The sequence below is a fragment of the Pristiophorus japonicus genome, chromosome 15, assembly GCF_044704955.1.
Source record: "Pristiophorus japonicus isolate sPriJap1 chromosome 15, sPriJap1.hap1, whole genome shotgun sequence".
In the NCBI taxonomy this organism is placed as follows: Eukaryota; Metazoa; Chordata; class Chondrichthyes; family Pristiophoridae; genus Pristiophorus; species Pristiophorus japonicus.
The window spans coordinates 114,268,199-114,288,909 of record NC_091991.1 but is presented as its reverse complement, the minus strand read 5'-3'; the positions used below and the strand labels follow the sequence as shown (position 1 = coordinate 114,288,909).

The following is a 20,711-nucleotide window of genomic DNA, read 5'->3' as shown; positions in this document are numbered from 1 at the left end:
TGTGTGATTGGTGGGTGACATTGGGCCTGTGTGATTGGCGGGTGACATTGGGCCTGTGTGATTGGCGGGTGACATTGGGCCTGTGTGATTGGCGGGTGACATTGGGCCTGTGTAATTGGCAGGTGATATTGGACCTGTGTGATTGGCGGTTGACATTAGGCTTGTGTGATTAGTGGGTGACATTAGGCTTGTGTGATTAGTGGGTGACATTAGGCTTGTGTGATTAGTGGGTGACATTAGGCTTGTGTGATTAGTGGGTGACATTAGGCTTGTGTGATTGGTGGTTGACATTCGGCTTGTGTGATTAGTGGGTGACATTGGGCCTGTGTGATTGGCTGACATTGGGCCTGTGTGATTGGCGGGTGACATTGGGCCTGTGTGATTGGCAGGTGATATTGGGCCTATGTGATTGGCGGTTGACATTATACTTGTGTGATTAGTAGTTGACATTAGGCTTGTGTGATTGGCGGCTAACATTGGGCTTGTGTGATTGGCGGCTGACATTGGGCCTGTGTGATTGGCGGATGACATTGGGCCTGTGTGATTGGTGGGTGACGTTTGGCCTGTGTGATTGGTGGGTGACTTTTGGCCTGTGTGATTGGTGGGTGACATTAGGCCTGTGTGATTGGTGGGTGACATTTGGCCTATGTGATTGGAGGGCAACATTAAGTCTGTGTGATGGCGGTGTGTGTGGCCTCGATGTGATTGTTTTTATTCATTCCTGGAATGTGGGTGTCGCTCGTAAGGCCAGCATTTATTGGCCATCCCTAATTGCCCTTGAGAAGGTGGTGGTGAGCCGCCTTCTTGAACTGCTGCTGTGCATGTGGTGAAGGTACTCCCACAGTGCTATTAGGGAGTGAGTTCCAGGATTTTGGAACGGCGATAGATTTACAAGTCAGGATCGTGTGTAACAAGGGTGCTTGCTGCCCTTGTCCTTCAAGGTGGTAGAGGTCACGGGTTTGGGAGGTGCTGCCGAAGAAGCCTTGGCAAGTTACTGCAGTGCATCTTGTAGATGGTATATGATACGTCCTTACTACACAGTATAAATGCACAAGAGGCCCATGCTTGAGAGAAGGTCAGTCTGTGACCTGTCCTTTATTCCTTAGCACTCAAGTGATCAAGGTGGGTGGAGCTTCCCCTTTTATACCTGAAGGTCCAGGTTAGGAGTGTCTCCCACCTAGTGGTCAGTGTTCTCACGGTGTACAACTTAGGTCAGTTTATACATGGGTTACAATGCTGGTTGAATACATGACATCACCTCCCCCCCCAAAGTCTTATTGGGATCACAGGTTGAGTCTCTCTGGTGGTTTACGCTCCCTTGTAGAGCGCCTGAGTTGGGGCTCCGGTTGTTGGGCGCTGGCCTGAGTGTCTGCTGTTTGCAGTGCCTCAGGCCTGTCCGGACTGCCCACAGTGACTGGGCTCTCCTCCCTTTGGTTCCGGTGTTCGGTCACCTGTGGTGGAGTGAACTCGATATCGTGTTCTTCCTCTGCTTCTTCTATGGGGTTGCTGAACCTCCTTTTTGTTTGATCCACATGTTTGCGGCACATTTGTCCATTGGTAAGTTTAACTACCAGAATCCTATTTCCCTCTTTGGCAACCACAGTGCCTGCGAGCCATTTGGGCCCTGCAGCGTAGTTGAGGACAAAAACAGGATCATTTACATCAATACATCGCGCCCTCTCATTCCTGTCTGGTAGTGATATTGTGACTGGCGCCTGCTCTCGACAATTTCTTTCATGGTGGGGTGTATAAGGGATAATCGGGTTTTGAGCGTACTTTTCATTAGTAGCTCTGCGGGTGGAACCCCTGTGAGGGAGTGTGGTCGGGATCTATAGGCCAACAGGAGGCGTGGTAAGCGGGTTTGTAGGGAACCCCCTTGGAATCTGAGCATCCCCTGTTTGATTATCTGCACTGCTCGTTCTGCCTGGCCGTTTGAGGCCGGCTTGAATGGTGCTGTTCTAACATGGTTAATTCCATTGCCTGCCATAAAGTCCTGGAATTCAGTGCTTGTGAAGCACGGGCCATTGTCGCTGACCAAGATGTCCGGTAGACCGTGGGCGGCGAACATTGCCCGTAGACTTTCTACCGTGGCAGAGGATGTGCTTGAATTTAAAATGTCACACTCGATTCATTTGGAGTAGGCGTCGACTACAACCAAAAACATTTTCCCCATGAAAGGACCTGCGTAGTCCACATGGATGCGTGACCATGGCCAGGGGCTAAGGGGGGCTTCACTAGGCGCATGGCCCAGCTGGGCACACGTGTTGCACCTGTGAACACAAAGTTCCAGATCTGCGTCTATCCCTGGCCACCAAACGTGTGACCTGGCAATTGCCTTCATCATGACAATGCCCGGGTGCCCATTGTGGAGTTCTCTGATGAACACCTCTCTCCACATCTGCGGCATGACTACGCAGTTTCCCCACAGTAGGTAATCGGCCTGAATCGAGAGTTCATCCTTGCGCCTGTGAAATGGTTTAAATTTCTCAGGGCATGCCCTGTACGTGGCTGCCCAGTCCCCATTCAGGACACATTTCTTGACTAGAGACAATAGCGGGTCTCTATTTGTCCAGACTTTAATCTGACGGGCTGTCATGGGTGAGCCTTCGCTTCCGAAAGCTTCAACAGCCATGAACATCTCAGCACCATGCTCGGTAGCCCCCTCAGTGGTGGCTAGTGGGAGCCTGCTGAGTGCATCGGCGCAGTTTTCGGTGCCCGGTCTGTGCTGAATTGTGTAGTCATAGGCAGCTAACGTGAGTGCCCACCTCTGTATGCGGGCCGATGCGTTTGCATTTATGGCCTTGTTGTCGGCCAAAAGGGACGTTAGGGGTTTGTGATCTGTCTCCAGCTCAAATTTCCTGCCAAACAGGTACTGGTGCATTTTCTTTACCGCATATACACATGCGAGCGCCTCCTTTTCTACCATCCCGTAGCCCCTTTCTGCCTGGGACAGACTTCTGGAGGCATAAGCTACCGGCTGTAACTGACCCTTGGCATTGACATGCTGCAACACACACCCGACACCATAGGACGACGCATCGCACATTAACACAAGTTTCTTACATGGGTCATGTAGCGTTAACAGATTGTTGGAACATAACAAATTGCGTGCTCTATTAAAAGCCCTTTCCTGGCTGTCCCCCCAGACCCATTCGCGACCTTTGCGTAGGAGCACGTGTAGCGGCTCTAGCAGCGTGCTCAGTTTGGGAAGAATGTTACCAAAATAGTTCAGGAGCCCCAGGAACGAACGCAGCTCCGTCGTGTTACGGGGTCTGGGTGCTCTCTGGATCGCTTCCGTCTTGGATGCAGTAGGGCTGATCCCGTCTGCTGCTACCCTCATCCCCAGGAATTCTACCTCTGGAGCTAGGAAGACGCACTTCGCCTTTTTCAGTCGCAGACCTACCCGGTCCAGTCTGCGTAGCACCTCCAGGTTGTGGAGGTGTTCTTCAGTATCGTAACCCGTAATGAGGATGTCGTCCTGAAAAACCACCGTCCCTGGAATCGACTTGAGGAGGCTTTCCATATTTCGTTGGAAGATCGTGGCGGCCGAGCGAATCCCGAACGGACATCTGTTGTACTCAAACAACCCCTTGTGTGTCGTGATGGTGGTCAGCTTCTTCGACTCACTCGCCAGCTCCTGGGTCATGTAAGCTGAGGTCAGGTCCAATTTTGAAAAAAGTTTGCCACCGGATAGCGTCGCAAAGAGGTCCTCCGCTCTCGGTAGCGGGTACTGGTCTTGGAGTGACACCCGATTGATGGTGGCCTTGTAATCGCCACATATCCTGACCGACCCATCCGCCTTGAGCACCGGCACAATCGGGCTCGCCCAGTCACTGAATTCGACTGGCAAGGTGATGCCTTCCCTCAACAGATGGTCCAATTCGCCTTCTATCTTTTCCCGCATCACGTACGGCACCGCTCTGGCCTTGTGGTGTACTGGTCTGGAGTCCGGGTTTATGTGAATCACTACCTTGGCCCCCATGAAAGTGCCAATGCCGGGTTGAAATAATGAGTCAAATTTGTCCAGGACCTGTGAGCATGATACTCGCTCCACAGAGGAAATTGCATTGACATCGCCCCATTTCCAGTTCATGACAGCAAACCAACTCCTCCCCAGTAGTGCGGGACCTTACCTGGGACAATCCAGAGTGGCAACCTGTTCTCCGAATCTTTGTGGTCACGACTACCGTGGCGCTGCCTAGCACCGGAATGATCTGCTTCGTGACAGTCCGTAGCTGTGCGTCAATCGGCGATAATTTTGGCCTCCTGGCCTTGGATGCCCACAACTTTTTGAACTGTTTGATACCCATCAGGGACTGGTTGGCACCCGTGTCTAACTCCATTGATACTGGGATGCCATTGAGGAGCACTTTCATCATTATCGGTGGCGTCCTGGTGTATGAACTGTATACGTGCTCCACATGAACTCGTTGAACTTTAGCTTCCAGCAATTTCCTCCAGTGTCCATTTCTGCAATTTCTGTAGGTATTTTGCTCATCTCTGCAAACTCCGGCTGAATGTATGCCTCCACTCCTCCAGCATGAGTTGCGGTTTGAAACAAAAGGTCCCTTGCCAGTCGATCGTCCCTGACTGCCCCTGAGTGCACCATTAACAGGTGTTGATGGCCCCATTACTGGCCGCATTGTCCCTTGCAATGGCGTGAATCGCTGTTCAGCTTGCCATTGTCTCTGTCGAACTCCCCTTCTGGGTTCGACTACATGTTGGGGCATGCCTGACTGCCCTTGTCTGCTTGGAGAACTGTGTGCTGCTTTAACAATGTTGAATCTCTGTCTCAACCATTCCTTAACACAGTACCTCTCGTCTGTTCTGCTAGTGCCCATGCTCGCGTGGTTTAAATCCCAGTTTCTTGTCGCCATTGATACGTCCTTACTACACAGTATAAATGCACAAGAGGCCCATGCTTGAGAGAAGGTCAGTCTGTGACCTGTCCTTTATTCCTTAGCACTCAAGTGATCAAGGTGGGTGGAGCTTCCCCTTTTATACCTGAAGGTCCAGGTTAGGAGTGTCTCTCACCTAGTGGTCAGTGTTCTCACGGTGTACAACTTAGGTCAGTTTATACATGGGTTACAATGCTGGTTGAATACATGACAGTATACACTGCAGCCACGGTGCGCCGGTGGTGGAGTGAGTGAATGTTTAAGGTGGTGTATGGGGTACCAATAAAGGGGGCTGCTTTGTCCTGGATGTGTCAAGCTTCTTGAGTGTTATTGGAGCTGCACTCGTCCAGGCAAATGGAGAGTATTCCATCACACTCCTGACTTGTGCCTTGTAGATGATGGAAAGGCTTTGGGCAGTCAGGAGGTGAGACGCTCACCGCAGAATACTCAGCCTCTGACCTCTTGTGGCCATTATATTTGGCGGCGGATGTGACCTCGGTGTGGGCGGGGGGTGGTTGACTACGGGTAAAACTGGTGACAATATGAATTACAATAAATGGATCTAAATGTCTCTTTCCATAGAAGTTTGACAACCTTGAATTACCCAGTACAGCTGTCCTACAGTTAGCAAAACCTGATCCCCAATATTAAATATCAGGTAGTGTATTATTCATGTCTTGGGCTAGGAGAACAGATTCGTCAATGATACAGAGAATTGTGTCCATCCATCCATAAAATCAAAGTGTCTGGAGACTCCAACAACAATAAAAACAACTTGTATTTATATAGCGCCTTTAACGTAATGAAACATCCAAGATGCTTCACGAGCGCCATCAAAAAAAAAATTGAGAGCGAGCCACAGAAGGAGACATTAGGACAGGTGACCAAGAGTTTAGTTAAAGAGCATCTTAAAGGAAGAGAGTGAGGCGGAGTGGGTAAGGGAGAAAATTCCAGAGTTTAGGGCCAAGACAATTGAAGGCACGGCCGCCAATGATGGAGCGATGAAAATCGGGGATGCACAAGAGGCCAGAATTGGAGAAGAATAAAGATGTTTGGAGGATTGTGGGGCTGGAGGAGATTACAGAGACACGGAGAGAGTGAGGGCTTGAGCCAGGGCCCAGGACACACTCTCAAATATCTGCATGCCTGCAAACTACTGTTTGTGGTGTTTGTATCTCCACTTCAGTCTCACCCTGGCATCTTTACATAGGAAGAGCGTAAACTATATTTTAATTTATGTTGAGCGCAGCAATTGGAAATGTTGCTACATGTCGTCCCTTCCCCCCCCCCCCCGGCCATTGTTCCCGAGTTCCCTGTATGGGATTGTATTTTTTTTTTAAACACCTTCCAGGTTCACAGTGGACAGATATCGTCATCAAGTTCTATCAGCTCAATGACCTCCTCGTCAATCACTTCGCCGAGCAGCAGTACAAAGTCCAACGAATTTGCAACAATCCCTCAGAACCATAAATCTCTGAACACCATCTTGGGTGAGTTGGAGAGAGAAGCTGAGAAAATGCTTAACAATGTTCTGTGGGAGTTGGAACGAATTGCTATTACACTGAGAAGAAGGGGTTGACTTATGAAGAAAGGTTGAGCCTATACTCATTGGAGCTTAGAAGAATGAGAGGTGATCTTATTGAAACATATAAGATTCTGAGGGGGTTTGACAGGATAGATGCAGAGAGGATGTTTCCCCTTGGGTAATCTCGAACTAGGGGGCATAGTTTCAGAGTAAGGGGTCGCCCATTTAAAATGGAAATGAGCAGGAATTTCTTCTCTCAGGGCCGTGAGTCGTTGGAATTCTCTACCCCAGAGAGCTGTAGAGGCTGGGTCATTGAATGTATTTAAAGTGGAGATCGATGGATTTGTGAACGATAAGGGAGTCTAGGGTTATAGGGAGCGGGCAGGGAAGTGGAGCTGAGGCCAAGATCAGATCATCCATGATCTTATTGAATGGCGGAGCAGGCTCGAGGGACCAAATGGCCTACTCCTGTTCCGATTTCTTCTGTTCTTAATGAGTATTTGATGCCATAATGGGAAGTGAATTTGAGGATCGAGCAATGTGCAATGGGGCAGAGGATTGGCAGAAAAATCTGAGTGACAAACTGAGTATAAACTCAGAGTGTGGGGTCGGGACTGGGTGTGGTATGCTCACTGTGCGGGGCTGAAAGCAGTTGTGAGCGGGTGTGGGGGGGTCGGTGGGAGTGGTGCAGGAGCTGTGAGCGGAGGGGTGGGTTAGGGGTGGAGGGGTGTGAGTTGCTGTTTCCATGTCGTGACGACTACATTTTCAACATCTGGTTCTCAATTTCATTTGCCAGGCTCCAATTCGAGGTTCAGACACCTGCAGGGCATTGTAGCCCATCGAGAGACACACATCACCAATCTGAAAGGGTTAAACCTGACCATGCCGGGCGAGTCTGACGGCTTCTGCTTGAATCGTGAGCGAGCTGCCATTCCACTGTCAGTGTCGGGGGGGCAGATCGCCGTGCTGGAGGTGATCACTTGGCAACTCTGTCACTCTGTACCCACCTGAATGTCAATACAACTCGATTATGTGAAAGTGTTGCTTTCAGGAGAAGCCCGAGTTAGGGCTGAGACTCATAGAGCAGGACATCACCTGGGCTGTAAAGATTGTAGAGGGAGCTTTACTCTGTACCTAACCGTGCCGTACCTGCCCTGGGAGTGTTTCGTGGGACAATGTAGAGAGAGCTTTACTCAGAATCTAACCCGTGTTGTACCTGCCCTGGAGTGTTTGATGGAACAGTGTAGAGGGAGTTTTACTCTGTATCTAACCCATGTTGTACCTGTCCTGGGAGTGTTTGATGGAACAGTGTAGAGGAAGCTTTACTCTGTATCTAACCCGTGTTGTACCTGCCCTGGGAGTGTTTGATGGAACAGTGTAGAGGGAGTTTTACTCTGTATCTAACCCATGTTGTACCTGTCCTGGGAGTGTTTGATGGAACAGTGTAGAGGGAGCTTTACTCTGTATCTAACCCGTGTTGTACCTGCCCTGGAGTGTTTGATGGAACAGTGTAGAGGGAGTTTTACTCTGTATCTAACCCATGTTGTACCTGTCCTGGGAGTGTTTGATGGAACAGTGTAGAGGGAGCTTTACTCTGTATCTAACCCGTATTGTACCTGCCCTGCGAGTGTTTGATGGGGACAGTGTAGAGGGAGCTTTACTCTATATCTAACCCCGTGCTGGACCTGCCCTGGGAGTGTTTGATGGGACAGTGTAGAGAGAGTATTAACTCTGTATCTACCACTTTAAAAAGGTGCTGGCTGTTTGTGGTGTCTCATCTGACCCACTGTTGCTGCCCAGTCCATTGAGATTATCTCTGGGTTATGAAATCTGTTGGTTGTTTGTGTGTTCGGTTCATTGCAGATCTTTCTGTTCACTGCTCTTTGTCTCCCGCAGCTCTCGAAACCTGGTCGTCTGCCAGACTGCTCCCTGCCCACCATCCAGAATAGCACGGCTGTGGCTGACCTCAGCTGGGATCCCTTCGATTGCAGTCGCCTTGCTGTCGGTACTGATGCATTCTTCAGGGTCCGGAAATCACGGCCTTCCCAGGTCCGTACGGAGTTTCTACGGACCCGGGAAGGTATCGGAAAAGCCGGTTTTTGGCGCGCAATGCGCATGCGTTGAAAACCGTCTTTTCCGATCTGTCAAGTTTCTGGCTTGACAGATCCAACGCATCTCAGAAGCGAGGACATTCCCACGACAGAGATTGGGCGATTTGCCCATCTCTCGCCCAGCGAATGTCCTTAAAACTCTTGTGCCTGGTAAAAGTCCCTACTTTTACCAGCATAAGAGTTTAAAAACATATCAAAAATGTTAAAATGAAATTTAAAAATACATATTTATGCTAAAAACCTTGCCCACTCAACTTTAATTTGTCGTGTATTTATGTGAGGTGTTTTTTTCAATGTTTTATGTAGTGTTTGGGTGTTTTGGGGTGTTTCTCATTTATAGTAATAGGAGTTTCCTTCTTACAAAACTCCTATTACTATGAATGAGAATATACTGTACCTGATTGGCTACCCAGAGCCATGTGACTCCAGCTCCAGGCCTGTGCATGTCCCAACGTGCACGCGCTGCGACGCGCAGTCAGGAGAGGCCTCCGGATCGGGATCTCGCGTGGCCGCAGCAGCTTCAGGTAGGTGCGCATCTTTTCTCTAGAATCCAGTCGAACGCCCGCGGGAAGGAGAAACCGGGATTTCTGGGCCATTATCTTGTTCTCCATGGAACTCGGCTGTGCTCACTCTCCAATCCCAGCTCGCCTTCCTGCTCGTGTTTTATGCTGCCTTGCTCCGAACATCACTTTCCCCTCTCACTTTGGTGATGCAATTTCTCGATCGATCTTTTTATTTCCACCGCCTGTTCCCCTTTAACCGGACTCTCTTCCATTTCTGGTCTGTTCACATGATTACTGGCCGAGGTATTTCCTGCCTCATCCGATGGGTCCCACTTGTGCACCAAGAGCTGAGTTTGTGCGCGTGTGTACAGTGACGAGGTGACTGAAGAACCGGTCATGGACGCAGCTACCAGTCCTTGTGCTAGGTGCAGTCCTTGGTACTTCCATACCAGCCTTGCACATACATTCCCATCACTAATGGTTACTCTGGGTGTAGCTCGGTGAATGGTCAACCCATAAACATAATCACTCAATCTGTTTCCACTGGTGGCAGGGTTGGTAACTAGAGGATACAGATTGAAGGTAATTGGCAAAAGAATTGGGAGGAGACGAAGAAACATTTTTTTATGCAGCAAGTTGTGATCTGGAATGCACTGCCTGAAAGGATGGTGGACACAAATTCAATCGTAACTTTCAGCAGGGAATTGGATAAATAACTTTGCAGGGCTATGGGGAAAGAGCAGTGGAGCGGGACTAATTGGATATCTCTACCAAAGGGCCGGCACAATGGGCTGAATGGACTACTTTTGTGCTGTAAGATTCTGTGACACCCTGTGTATGTTTGACTCTTTGCTTTCAGCTGGCGAGGATGCAAAGATCCGAATCTGGAAAGTTCCAACTGGAGGACTCACGGAAATCCTCTCCGACCCTGAGAGAACCCTCTCTGGTGAGAGAGTGCTGGGAAACGGGCATTCAGTCTCTTTGCTGTTGGTCAACTAAAAAATATTGTGCGAAGCAGAGTTCTTAAAATTATTTCATAACCATCTTTAGCCAATTGAGCTGATAAAGTTGCCTAAAGTTGGATGGCAAAGGCAGACAGCAGGCAAAGAAAGACTGGGCAAGGTTACAAAATGGTCAAGTGCAATGAGATCAAGGACATGGTTCAGGAAACTTAATCCTGTGAGCCTTAAAGGAGATGAAGGGCTGGATTTTCGGCTTTGCTGATTTCAGGGCGGTAATGGCGGCGGGGCAGTAAAGTTTGTGCCCGGGAACAGTTTGCGCCTCAGTCAGCAAAATTGGGCAACTGGGCCCTGAGTGTGGGGCGGGGCGCTAAGCGAGGCATTGCACACCTCTCTTAGGGCACTAGGCTGGCTGAGCATGGGAAAATCCCAAGCTAAAGAGCCGGCCCGGGAGCGCTCTGAAAGAAGCCCAGGAGAATAAAAAACTTGGGGGAAAACAAACACGGAAAACATTCCCAATCCATAGCCCAAGCCACCACAACATAAATCACAAAAAAAGAGGAGCAAAAAGCCAACACACTGACCTGAGATGGATATTACTGCAGCCAGTATAGGTTGGACCACCAGTGTTTTTCAGGCGTTCCCACCTGGGCGCGTTTGCCGCAGGGCGGACGGGTCGGGCAGGAGTCCAAAAGCGAGCTGGTGTCACAACCAGGGGCGTTCCACACCGGCTCAACTCTTCCGGGCAGTAATGCTCCGCGCCCCCGCAAAGCCCGGCCCCAAAAACCCCCACCAGGCGCTGGAAGCTGACAGCCCGCCCAGAAGGGCTCACTGCCGCCATTGCCGCCCTCTGGGACGAAAACAGAGGCGGACATCACCGGAAAATCCAGCCCACAGACTGTAATTACTGAGGATCTAGCTGCCGCTTTTGCAAATTGATTGAATTTGGAGAGATTCCTGAGGACAACATCTCACCATTGTTTACCTGGAATTTATAGATCAGTAAATTTACTGTAGGTTGTGGGCTAAGTCTGCAAACTAATTTGGAGATGTAGTGGGTGAGGACTTTGAAATGCAGAATATGTTACAGGAGAGTTGGTGTGTGGATTCAGGGAGCTGATGTTTGACTCTGGGGTTTGGCCCAGTGGCAATGAAGGAACAACAATATGTCTGAGTCGGTATAATGTGTGACTTGGAGGGGAATGTGGAGCTGGTGGTGTTCCCATGACATTGCTCACTTTCTCCTTGATGGTGGATGTCACGGAGCTGGGAGGTTCTGTTGGGAATAAGCTTGTTGAGTTGCTGCAGTGGACCCTGTAAAATGTATATACGGCAGCCACGATGCGCCAGGGTGGAGGAAGTAGATATTGAGACTAGTGGCAGGGGCATTGATGAAGCAAACTGTTTTGAGCCATGTAGATGGTGGAAAGGCATTGTGCGGTGATCAAGTGAGCACTGCCCTGCTCTTGTAGCCACAGTGATGACATGACTGGTCTCGCTTACTAACCCATGAATGATGGTGAGGAACTCTGCAATGGTGGTGCTGTTGAAGGTCAGGGAAGTCGCTGGGCTTTTCCTTGTTGGAGATGGTCATTGTCTGCCACTTGTCAGCCCAGCCCAAGCCTGCCTGTTATGCAGGTCCTGCTGTAGGCTAGCATGGGCTGCTTCATTATCGGAGGAGCTGTTAATGGAGCTGAAAACTGCAGAGCCATTGGTGAACAGCCTCACTCCTGACTTTATGACATAGAGAAAGTCTTTGATGAAACAGCTGAAGATGATTGCTCCAAGGACACAGCCCTAAGGAACTTCTGCAGGGATGTCCTGGGGCTGTAATGATTGGCTTCTGACAACCACAGCTATTTTCCTGTGCATCAGGCGTGACTGCACGTCCTGGGAGGGTTTCCCTGATCTCCATTGACCTCGGTTTGCTTGGTCTCCTTGGTGCCATACTTGGTTGAATGTTGAAGGCGGTTACTCCCATCTTTCAAGTCTTGTCTGGATCAAGGCTGTAATGCATTTTGTAGCCAAATGATTCTGACGGAACCCAAATTGAGCGTCATTGAGAGCTGCCGCAGTATTGTTGAGACTTTCCATTATTGGCTGGTGATTGGGAGGGGGCTGATAGGATGGTATTGAATTTATTGGAATGTTCCTGTTTTTTTGTGGACAGGACATATGTGGACTATCTTCCACATTGTTGGGTAAATGCCAATGTCATCGATGCAGTGGAGCAGTTAGCCAAGGGGTGATGTTCGCTGCACTGCACAGGTCTGCACATTGACATGTGGAGTGAATGGGATTGGCAGGACCCTGGTATCTGGCTGTGGGCCTTGGGAGGAGGCAGGCTAGGATCGCCTTGTCTCTTGCACTCGTACTTTGGGCTTTGCCACGGATGGGGATGTTCCTGGATCCTCTTGTTAGCTCTCCACCCAGGGTCTAAAATTTAGGGAGTGAGAAGAGATGCCAAGTAAACGTTGTCGCTCAAAGCGTTATAAAGTTGCAGCAGCAATTGAAACATACAAGATTCTGAAGGGGATTGACGTGGTAGATGCTGAGAGGTTGTTGTCCCTGGCTGGAGTGTCGAGAACTAGGGACACAGTCTCAGAATAAGAGGAAGGCCATTTAAAACAGAGACGAGGAGGAATTTCTTCACCCAGAGGGTTGTGAATGTTTGGAATTCTCTGCCCCAGAGGGCTGTGGATGCTGAGTCTCTGAATATATTCAAGGCTGAGAGCGATAGATTTTTGGAGTCTCGGGGAATCAAGGGATATGGAGATCGGGCAGGAAAGTGGAGTTGAGGTCGGTGATCAGCCATGATCTTATTGAGTGGCGGAGCAGGCTCGAGGGGTCGTATGGCCGACTCCTGCTCCTAATTTGTACGTTCTTATGTTATGAAAGCAATTGAAATGGGCAGCATAAATGGAGAAAGACAATTAGCGGTTTATGGTGAGATAATGAGTAGGGGCTGATTCCTGAAAAAGGAGTAGGTTTGATAAAGGAAATGGCCATTTGTAAACCTTGTCATGTACCCACAGTTCTGAGTTCAGGAGTGCGTTGGAAGCTCGCTGCCAGGTCATTGTGTGCTGACTGAGTTTCCGTTCCCGTTCTCTGCCAGGTCACACGGAGAAAATCTATTCCATCAGATTCCATCCACTGGCATCTGATATCTTGGCTTCATCCTCCTACGACATGACTGTGAAGATCTGGAATCTCAGTTCAGGGAAAGAAGAGATCGTACTGAGGGGACATACAGACCAGGTATGTTAAATGTAAACACGTGGGGAGCAGGAGACGGTTCCCTTCCCTTAGGTGTGTGACGGTGAGAGTGATTTGGGATTGGACTGGTCTGTGGTGGGTATAAAGATTCCATCCTAGCACCGAGTCACAAGGATTCATTGCTGCCACTGTCTGACATTCTGAGCTTCTCCAGTGAGTCAGACCGGGTAGCTTGTGGCTCGAGTGCCATTCTCAACAACATTCTGCCCGGGGTGGTTCTTTCTCTCGTTCTATTTTTCTACTGTGCAATCTCTTGCATTTGATTTCTCACTCTCTCTTTTGTGCGTTTTCTCTCTCTCGCTCTCTCTCTCTCTCGTGCGTTCTCTCTCTCTCTCTCTCGTGCGTGTTCTCTCGTGCGTTCTCTCTCTCTCTCTCTCTCGTGCGTTCTCTCTCTCTCGTGCGTTCTCTCGCTCTCTCTCTCTCGTGCGTTCTCTCGTGCGTTCTCTCGCTCTCTCTCTCGAGTGCGTTCTCTCGTTCTCTCTCTCGTGCATTCTCTCTCTCGCGCAATGCCTCCCACCCTCCCGCGCGCGCTCCCTGCCGCCCTCCCGCGCGCGCTCCCTCTCTCCCTCCCGCGCGTGCTCCCTCCCGCTCCCTCCCTCTCGCGCGCCCTCCCTCCCTCCCTCTCGCGCGCCCTCCCTCCCTCTCACGCGCCCTCCCTCCCTCCCTCTCGCGCGCCCTCCCTCCCTCCCTCTCGCGCGCCCTCCCTCTCGCGCGCCCTTCCTCCCATGCGCTCGCTTGCCCCCTCCCGTGCGCTCGGTCTTGCTCTCGCTTTTTTCGTGCTCTCTTTCTCTCGTGCTCTCTCTCTTTCTCCTTTCGGTGCTCTCTCTCTTTCTCTTTCTCTCGTGCTCTCTCTCTTTCTCTCGTGCTCTCTCTCTTTCTCTTTCTCTTTCTCTCGTGCTCTCTCTCTTTCTCTTTCTCTCGTGCTCTCTCTCTTTCTCTTTCTCTCGTGCTCTCTCTCTCTTTCTCTCGTGCTCTCTCTCTCTCTCTTTCTCTCGTGTTTTCTCTCGTGCTCTCTCTCTCTCTCTCTCTCTTTCTCTTTCTCTCGTGCTCTCTCTCTCTCTCTTTCTCTTTCTCTCGTGCTCTCTCTCTCTCTTTCTCTTTCTCTCGTGCTCTCTCTCTCTCTTTCTCTTTCTCTCGTGCTCTCTCTCTCTCTCTTTTTCTCTCGTGCTCTCTCTCTCTCTCTTTCTCTTTCTCTCGTGCTCTCTCTCTCTCTCTTTCTCTTTCTCTCGTGCTCTCTCTCTCTCTCTTTCTCTTTCTCTCGTGCTCTCTCTCTTTCTCTTTCTCTCGTGCTCTCTCTTTTACTTTTATTTGTTCCTTTCCAGATCTTCAGCTTGTCCTGGAGCCCCGATGGGCAGCAACTGGCGACAGTGAGCAAAGATGGCAAAGTTCGAATGTACAATCCTCGACGCTCGGTCAACCCAGTGCAGGTAACGGCTGCTTTCTCACAAGACTTGGCACCGCGCAGACTTGTGCTGTCTGTGTTTCAGTTTAAGCTTTGCGCCGTTTTTCTCTCTGTGTACGCATGATCCTAGAATCGCAAGGTTTCTGTATCGGTGTCGATTACACTCCTGGTTTGCTTTTGCAGGAAGGCCCAGGGCCTGCGGGCAGTCGAGGGGCCCGGATCCTGTGGGTGAACAATGGGCAAAACCTGCTGGTATCTGGCTTCGACAGGTGAGCAGGAGATAACACAAAGCTGCCTCAGAGTGGGACTGGGATGAAAGTAAAGAAAGAACTTGCATTTCCATAGCGCCTTTCACAACTTCAGGATGTCCCAAAGTGCTTTACAGCCAATGAAGTACTTTTGATCTTTAGTCACTGTTGTAATGAAGCAGCAGCCAATTTGCGCACAGCAAGCTCCCGCATACAGCAATGTGATAATGACCAGATCATCTGTTTAGTGATGTTGGTTGAGGGATAAATATTGGGCAGGATACCGGGAGAACTCCCCTGCTCTTCTTCAGAATAGCGTCATGGGATCTTTTACATCCACCTTTGAGGGCATACAGGGCCTTGGTTTAACGTCTCATCTGAAAGACGGCACATCCGACAGGGCAGCACTCCCTCAGTACTGGACTGAGTGTGTCAGCCTGGATTATGTGCTCAAATCATTGGAATGGGACTTGAACACACAACCTTCTGACTCAGACGCAAGAGTGCTACCCACTGAGCCACGGCTGACAATGTGGGTGAGGCTGGGACAAGGGTGGGGTGAGGGTGGGGCGGGGGCGAGGATGAGGGTGGGGTGAGGATGAGGGTGGGATGTGAGCCCGGGCTTTGTGTATAGCTTGGTCCATTTGCCGCCTTGCTCTGATGCGACTGATTTCTGGGTTACACAAAATCAGTTGCACAGCCACAGGACAGTCCCGCTATAGTGAGGTCAGATTTGAATCTAGAGCCATAGAGGAGTGCTCCCGGCCATGCCTGGGACCTCGCAGGATGCTGATTAGTTCAGTCGTGGCTTCAATTCCTGGCCCGGGATTGGGAGCTGGACCTTGCACCTGTCACACTCCCGCTAATAGACCCCACAAACTAAACCAGCGCGCATAAAATGTCTGGAAACTTAGTTTGCGAGTAAAACCCGAGCCTTTGGAGGATTCAGGCTGATTGCTCCGTGCTTTGTGTTGTAGCCGCAGCGAGCGACAGATCTACCTCTACAATGCAGCTTCGCTGTCTTCGGGACCACTGGCGACCGCTGACATAAACGTAGCGCCATCCACTCTCATTCCTTTCTACGACGATGACACCAGCACCGTCTATCTCTCCAGCAAGGTCAGTATCAGGACCGCTCCTCGATTGCCGTGGCCAAGGCCCCTCTCCCTCCCCAGCTCCTCATCGTGGCTGTTCTGGGTCACTGATTCCTGGGTGGCTGGGCGCCGGGTATTGCTCATCGTCAGGATATGCTGCCTCTTTCTTTGTCTCCTACAGGGTGATACCAGGGTCCATATCTACGAGGTTCAGACTCGAGAGCCCTATTTCCTGCAGTGCAGCAGTTTCAACTCTGCTGATCCACACAAGGTAGGAATGGGGTTGTGCTGCAGTGTCACTGCGCTCTCCTCTAGTTCATTGTAATCAACAACCAGGGGGCATAGTCATTGGTCGCTGTAATGTATTTGCTTGATGGGTTCTTTGCTTAAGAATTCATTGCAACACATTGCTATTAAGAACTAGTTGGTTTATTAGCAAAGGTTTATCAATCACACTACACATTACCGGTTCATCCACCAGGCTCACAACCACCTGCCTCGTCGTGGATTCCCCGAACCCAACTGGCTGAGGTTTTATCGAGTCTTGTGAACATCACATGACTGGCTAAGCATCTACGAACATGCATTACAGTAGGAGGTTTAGAGGAGATTTGAGGGGAAATTTCTTCATCCAGGGTGGTGGGGGTCTGGAACTCACTGCCTGAAAGTGTGGTAGAAGCAGAAATCTTCACCACATTTAAAAAGTACTTGGATGTGCACTTGAAGTGCAGTAACCTGCAGGGCTATGGACCAAGAGCTGGAAAGTGGGATTAGGCAGGATAGCTTTGTCAGCCGGCGCAGACACGATAGGCCGAAATGGCCTCCTTCCAAGCTGTAAATTTCTATGACACAGTCGACCCAACCTAAAACCCTCACATCTGGGGTATCAGACACAATCACTGGGCCAGGAGTAACCAGGAGGGTGGGTTCTCTGCGTGGAGAGTGATCAGGACCGGTGATTTCCCACACATGGAGCTGGCGGGACAGTTTGGGGGACATGCAGGGTCTTGGGGCGGGAGTGATGACCCAAACAGCTGAAAGAAAAGCAAAATACTGCGGATGCTGGAAATCTAAAATAAAAACAGAAAATGCTGGAAATACTCAGCGGGTCAGGCAGCATCTGTGGAGAGAGAAACAGAGTTAATGTTTCAGATCGATGACCCTTCGTCAGAACTGGAAAAAGTTAGAGATGTTACAGGTTTTTAAGCAAGTGTAGGGTTTGACAATTTCAGATCATAACCTCTGCCCCTATTTTTTTCCCAGGACAGCTGTTGCTGATTCTGCCATTTCCATTTACACCCTATCTAGAATCAGCTTTTGTTTCTTAACTTGTCCCATTACCATCTCATTTTGCCTTGCACCATCATCCCTTTTGTCTCTTAATCTCTTCTGCTTTCCATCCTATCACTATACTTGCTTAAAAACCTGTTACATCTCTAACTTTTTCCAGTTCTGACGAAGGGCCATCGACCTGAAACATTAACTCTGTTTCTCTCTCCACAGATGCTGCCTGACCCGCTGAGTATTTCCAGCATTTTTTTCTGTTTTTATAACTGAAAGAAAAGTTGGTGTTGGAGGTCGGTGCTGTCCGTATCCCTGATTAGTCCAGGTCATTTTGTTTAGTTTTCGAATATCCATGTGCCCTTCCTTGGATATTCCGCCATCTGGTTTCTAAAATAAAATGGTGGATCTGAGGATGAGAGTTTATAAAGCGCACTCCCTTCACCCTTGTAGCCTCACTTCCTGCTGCAAGATTAACCAGCGACCAGTCAGAATCAGGTATCTGAACATAGGTCAGTGCCCACTAACACGGCCACTGTGTAGGGTAGTGAAGGGGGAGGGTAGTGACGGTGGGGGGGGGGCTCAGAGAGCAAGACTCCTTCAGTCTAGCTCATAATTCTTGAGTATCATATTGGACTCAACAAACACTGAGGTAAGAACCCCCACAAGCAGAAAGGTGTCGGAGTGCATTACAATGAGGAGGAAAAGGACACAGTGAAGACCAAACGCAGAAAAATGGGAGGAGAATGGAGGGGGTGTGGTGGGGAACGTGGAGAGAATGTGGAGGCTAGGATGGGGAACGGGGAGGCTGGGATGGGGTTAGAGGCTGGGATAGGGAACGGGGAGGCTGGGATGGGGTTAGAGGCTGGGATAGGGAACGGGGAGGCTGGGATGGGGTTAGTAGGTTGGGATTAATGGCCTGCTATAAAGACGGGATGGAATTAGCTCTTTTTCTCCCATGGACAAGCCACACGCTGCACTGTGACCTCATTTAATCTAAATCGCCCCCTTTATTTGCCCTTTTCCAGGGTCTCTGCTTCCTACCAAAGATTGAATGCAACGTGAGGGAGGTGGAGGTTGCGCGAGCCTTGCGACTGGGCCACAACTCCTTAGAGCCTGTCATTTTCAAAGTTCCACGAGTTAAGGTGAGAAGCTCAGCATTGAAATGTGGGGGCTTTGGGCTGGCGTGGGCCAACACTGTGGGGCAGGGCCGAGTACAGCAGGTTCTGAGATTCGGTGCGAGAGATTACACCCATCAGGACCAAAGTCCCTGACCAGGACGGTGCAGCGGGCTTGATGTGGGTCTTTGACATCTGGCGGCTGGGTTTAGGGGTGAAAAGCTTCTCTATACTGACTCCAGTATGAACAACAGCAAACAACCGTCCCAATGTTCCCCCGCTCGATGCGAGAGTTGGACCGGCTCCAACTGTACTTCCAGTCTGTTGTGAGAGTCAGACGCTGAGGAGACTCTGTCAGTTCCGAACGCTATGGCCCCTTCTTGGGAATTTCCTTTTCCTTGCAGATATTTCTTGTGTTTCTTCTAATTATTCTACTTTTCGCCTCACAGAAAGAATTTTTCCAGGATGATGTTTTCCCCGACACCACCTTGTGGTGGACACCAGTGCTCTCAGCCTCTGCCTGGCTGACCGGCAACAATGGGCAGCACAAGAAGATGAGCCTGAAGCCTGAAGACATGATTGCAGGTACCCGCGCCTCCCGTCTTTCCCGTTAGTGAGCACAGGCTAATCTGTCCCAGTTCCTGAGTCTAATGATGCACTGGGACCCAAACAAAGGATAATACCCACACTCTACCGTCCAAAATAACTTGAGACCTCCTCCCGCACACACACTCTGCCCTCTGTATAACTGGAGACCCGTGTACAGACTCTCACCTCAGTAATGTTTTTTATTCATTCACGGGATGTGGGCGTCGCTGGCGAGGTCGGCATTTATTGCCCATCCCTAGTTGCCCTTGAGAAGGTGGTGGTGAGCCGCCGCCTTGAACCGCTGCAGTCCGTGTGGTGAAGGTTTTCCCACAGTGCTGTTAGGGAGGGAGTTCCAGGATTTTGACTCGGCAACGATGAAGGAAATTCCAATAAACTTCCAAGTCGGGATGTTGTGTGACTTGGAGGTAGTGGTGTTCCCATGCGCCTGCTGCCCTTGTCCTTCTAAGTGGTAGAGGTCGCAGATTATGGGACTTGCTGTCGAAGAAGCCTTGGTGAGTTGCCACACTATTTCAGTTATGTATCCAGGAGAGCCTCCTGCAATCACTTTCAGTTATATAACAAGGGATGACCTCCTTTCCCCCCAGTCCCTGCACGTGTGCCCAAGAGGCATCCATATACACACATCCATATACACACATCCACACCTACCTATTTAGCGAAGAACCTCTTCCATCCCCCCATACACACACATATGGTCATTATATCAGTGCTACATAGGGAGCTCCTAATCCTCATCCCTCTGCTAATTGCGGAATGCTGGTTAGACTGTACCCGCCCTGCGCTGCGGGAGGGGTGAGAAGTGACGACATGTTCTTCGTTGTAACATGTTGGCTGGAGGTGCAGACCTGTGCTGTGCCTCCCGCCTGTGACTGGCCTGGAGAGAGCTTCAGATATCTGTGAACCCAGAGCTGGAGAGCCCGATATTAATGGTGGGTTTGTTCTGCAGTGAGTGCAGTCCCTAAAGAGGCCCCAGTGCGGAAATACCAACCCTCATCGTTCTACCTGGAGGCAAAAACAGACGAGGAGAAAAAGGAAGAGGTAATTTTTACTTCAAAATGTTTATATATCCATCTCTGCTCACTCTGTCTGTGTCTCTCTCTGTCCATCTTACTCAGTCTGTCTTTCTCTCACTCACGCTCTCCGTCTCCCTCTCACGCTCTCCGTCTCCCTCACGCGTGCGCTCCGCCTGTCCCTCGCGCGCGCTCTCCGTCTGTGTGTCTCTCTCTCGCTCTTACTCTGTCTGTCTTGTGATTTTTACAAGCCTATCCCGGATCAGGCTTATTTCTCATGTGTTCACTCTCAATTTAAGGTTGAGGTAGCCAAATCCTAAAGACGCTGAATGGGTCTGAAAGTCTGGTCTATCTGTCCCTAAACATAGAAACATAGAAAATAGGAGTAGTAGTAGGCCATTCGGCCCTTTGAGTCTGCACCGCCATTCAATATGATTATGGCTGATCCTCTATCTCAACACCATATTCCCGTTTTTTCCCATACCCCTTGATGCCTTTTGTTTCTAGAAATCTATCTATCGCCCTCTTAAATATATTCAGTGACTTGGCTTCCACTGCCTTCTGTGGTAGAGAATTCCACAGGTTCACCACCCTCTGAGTGAAACAATTTCTCCTCATCTCAGTCCTAAATTTCCTATCCCATATCCTGAGACTCTGACCCCTTGTTCTCGACTACC

At 50.0% G+C, this 20,711-nt stretch overlaps 1 protein-coding gene across 1 annotated transcript in view; it reads left to right on the top strand.

Moving 5' to 3' along the window:
• Positions 1-20,711, top strand: part of LOC139281589 (coronin-7-like) — a 55,866-nt gene that overhangs the window by 15,970 nt on the left and 19,185 nt on the right. Inside the window, exons 8-19 of the mRNA XM_070901741.1 lie at positions 6,250-6,388; positions 7,220-7,395; positions 8,320-8,428; positions 9,897-9,983; positions 13,112-13,254; positions 14,595-14,699; positions 14,858-14,943; positions 15,900-16,041; positions 16,198-16,287; positions 18,326-18,442; positions 18,865-19,000; positions 19,971-20,062. Coding sequence (XP_070757842.1) covers positions 6,250-6,388; positions 7,220-7,395; positions 8,320-8,428; positions 9,897-9,983; positions 13,112-13,254; positions 14,595-14,699; positions 14,858-14,943; positions 15,900-16,041; positions 16,198-16,287; positions 18,326-18,442; positions 18,865-19,000; positions 19,971-20,062 — 1,422 coding nt within the window. The remainder of the gene's footprint in view (positions 1-6,249; positions 6,389-7,219; positions 7,396-8,319; positions 8,429-9,896; positions 9,984-13,111; positions 13,255-14,594; positions 14,700-14,857; positions 14,944-15,899; positions 16,042-16,197; positions 16,288-18,325; positions 18,443-18,864; positions 19,001-19,970; positions 20,063-20,711) is intronic.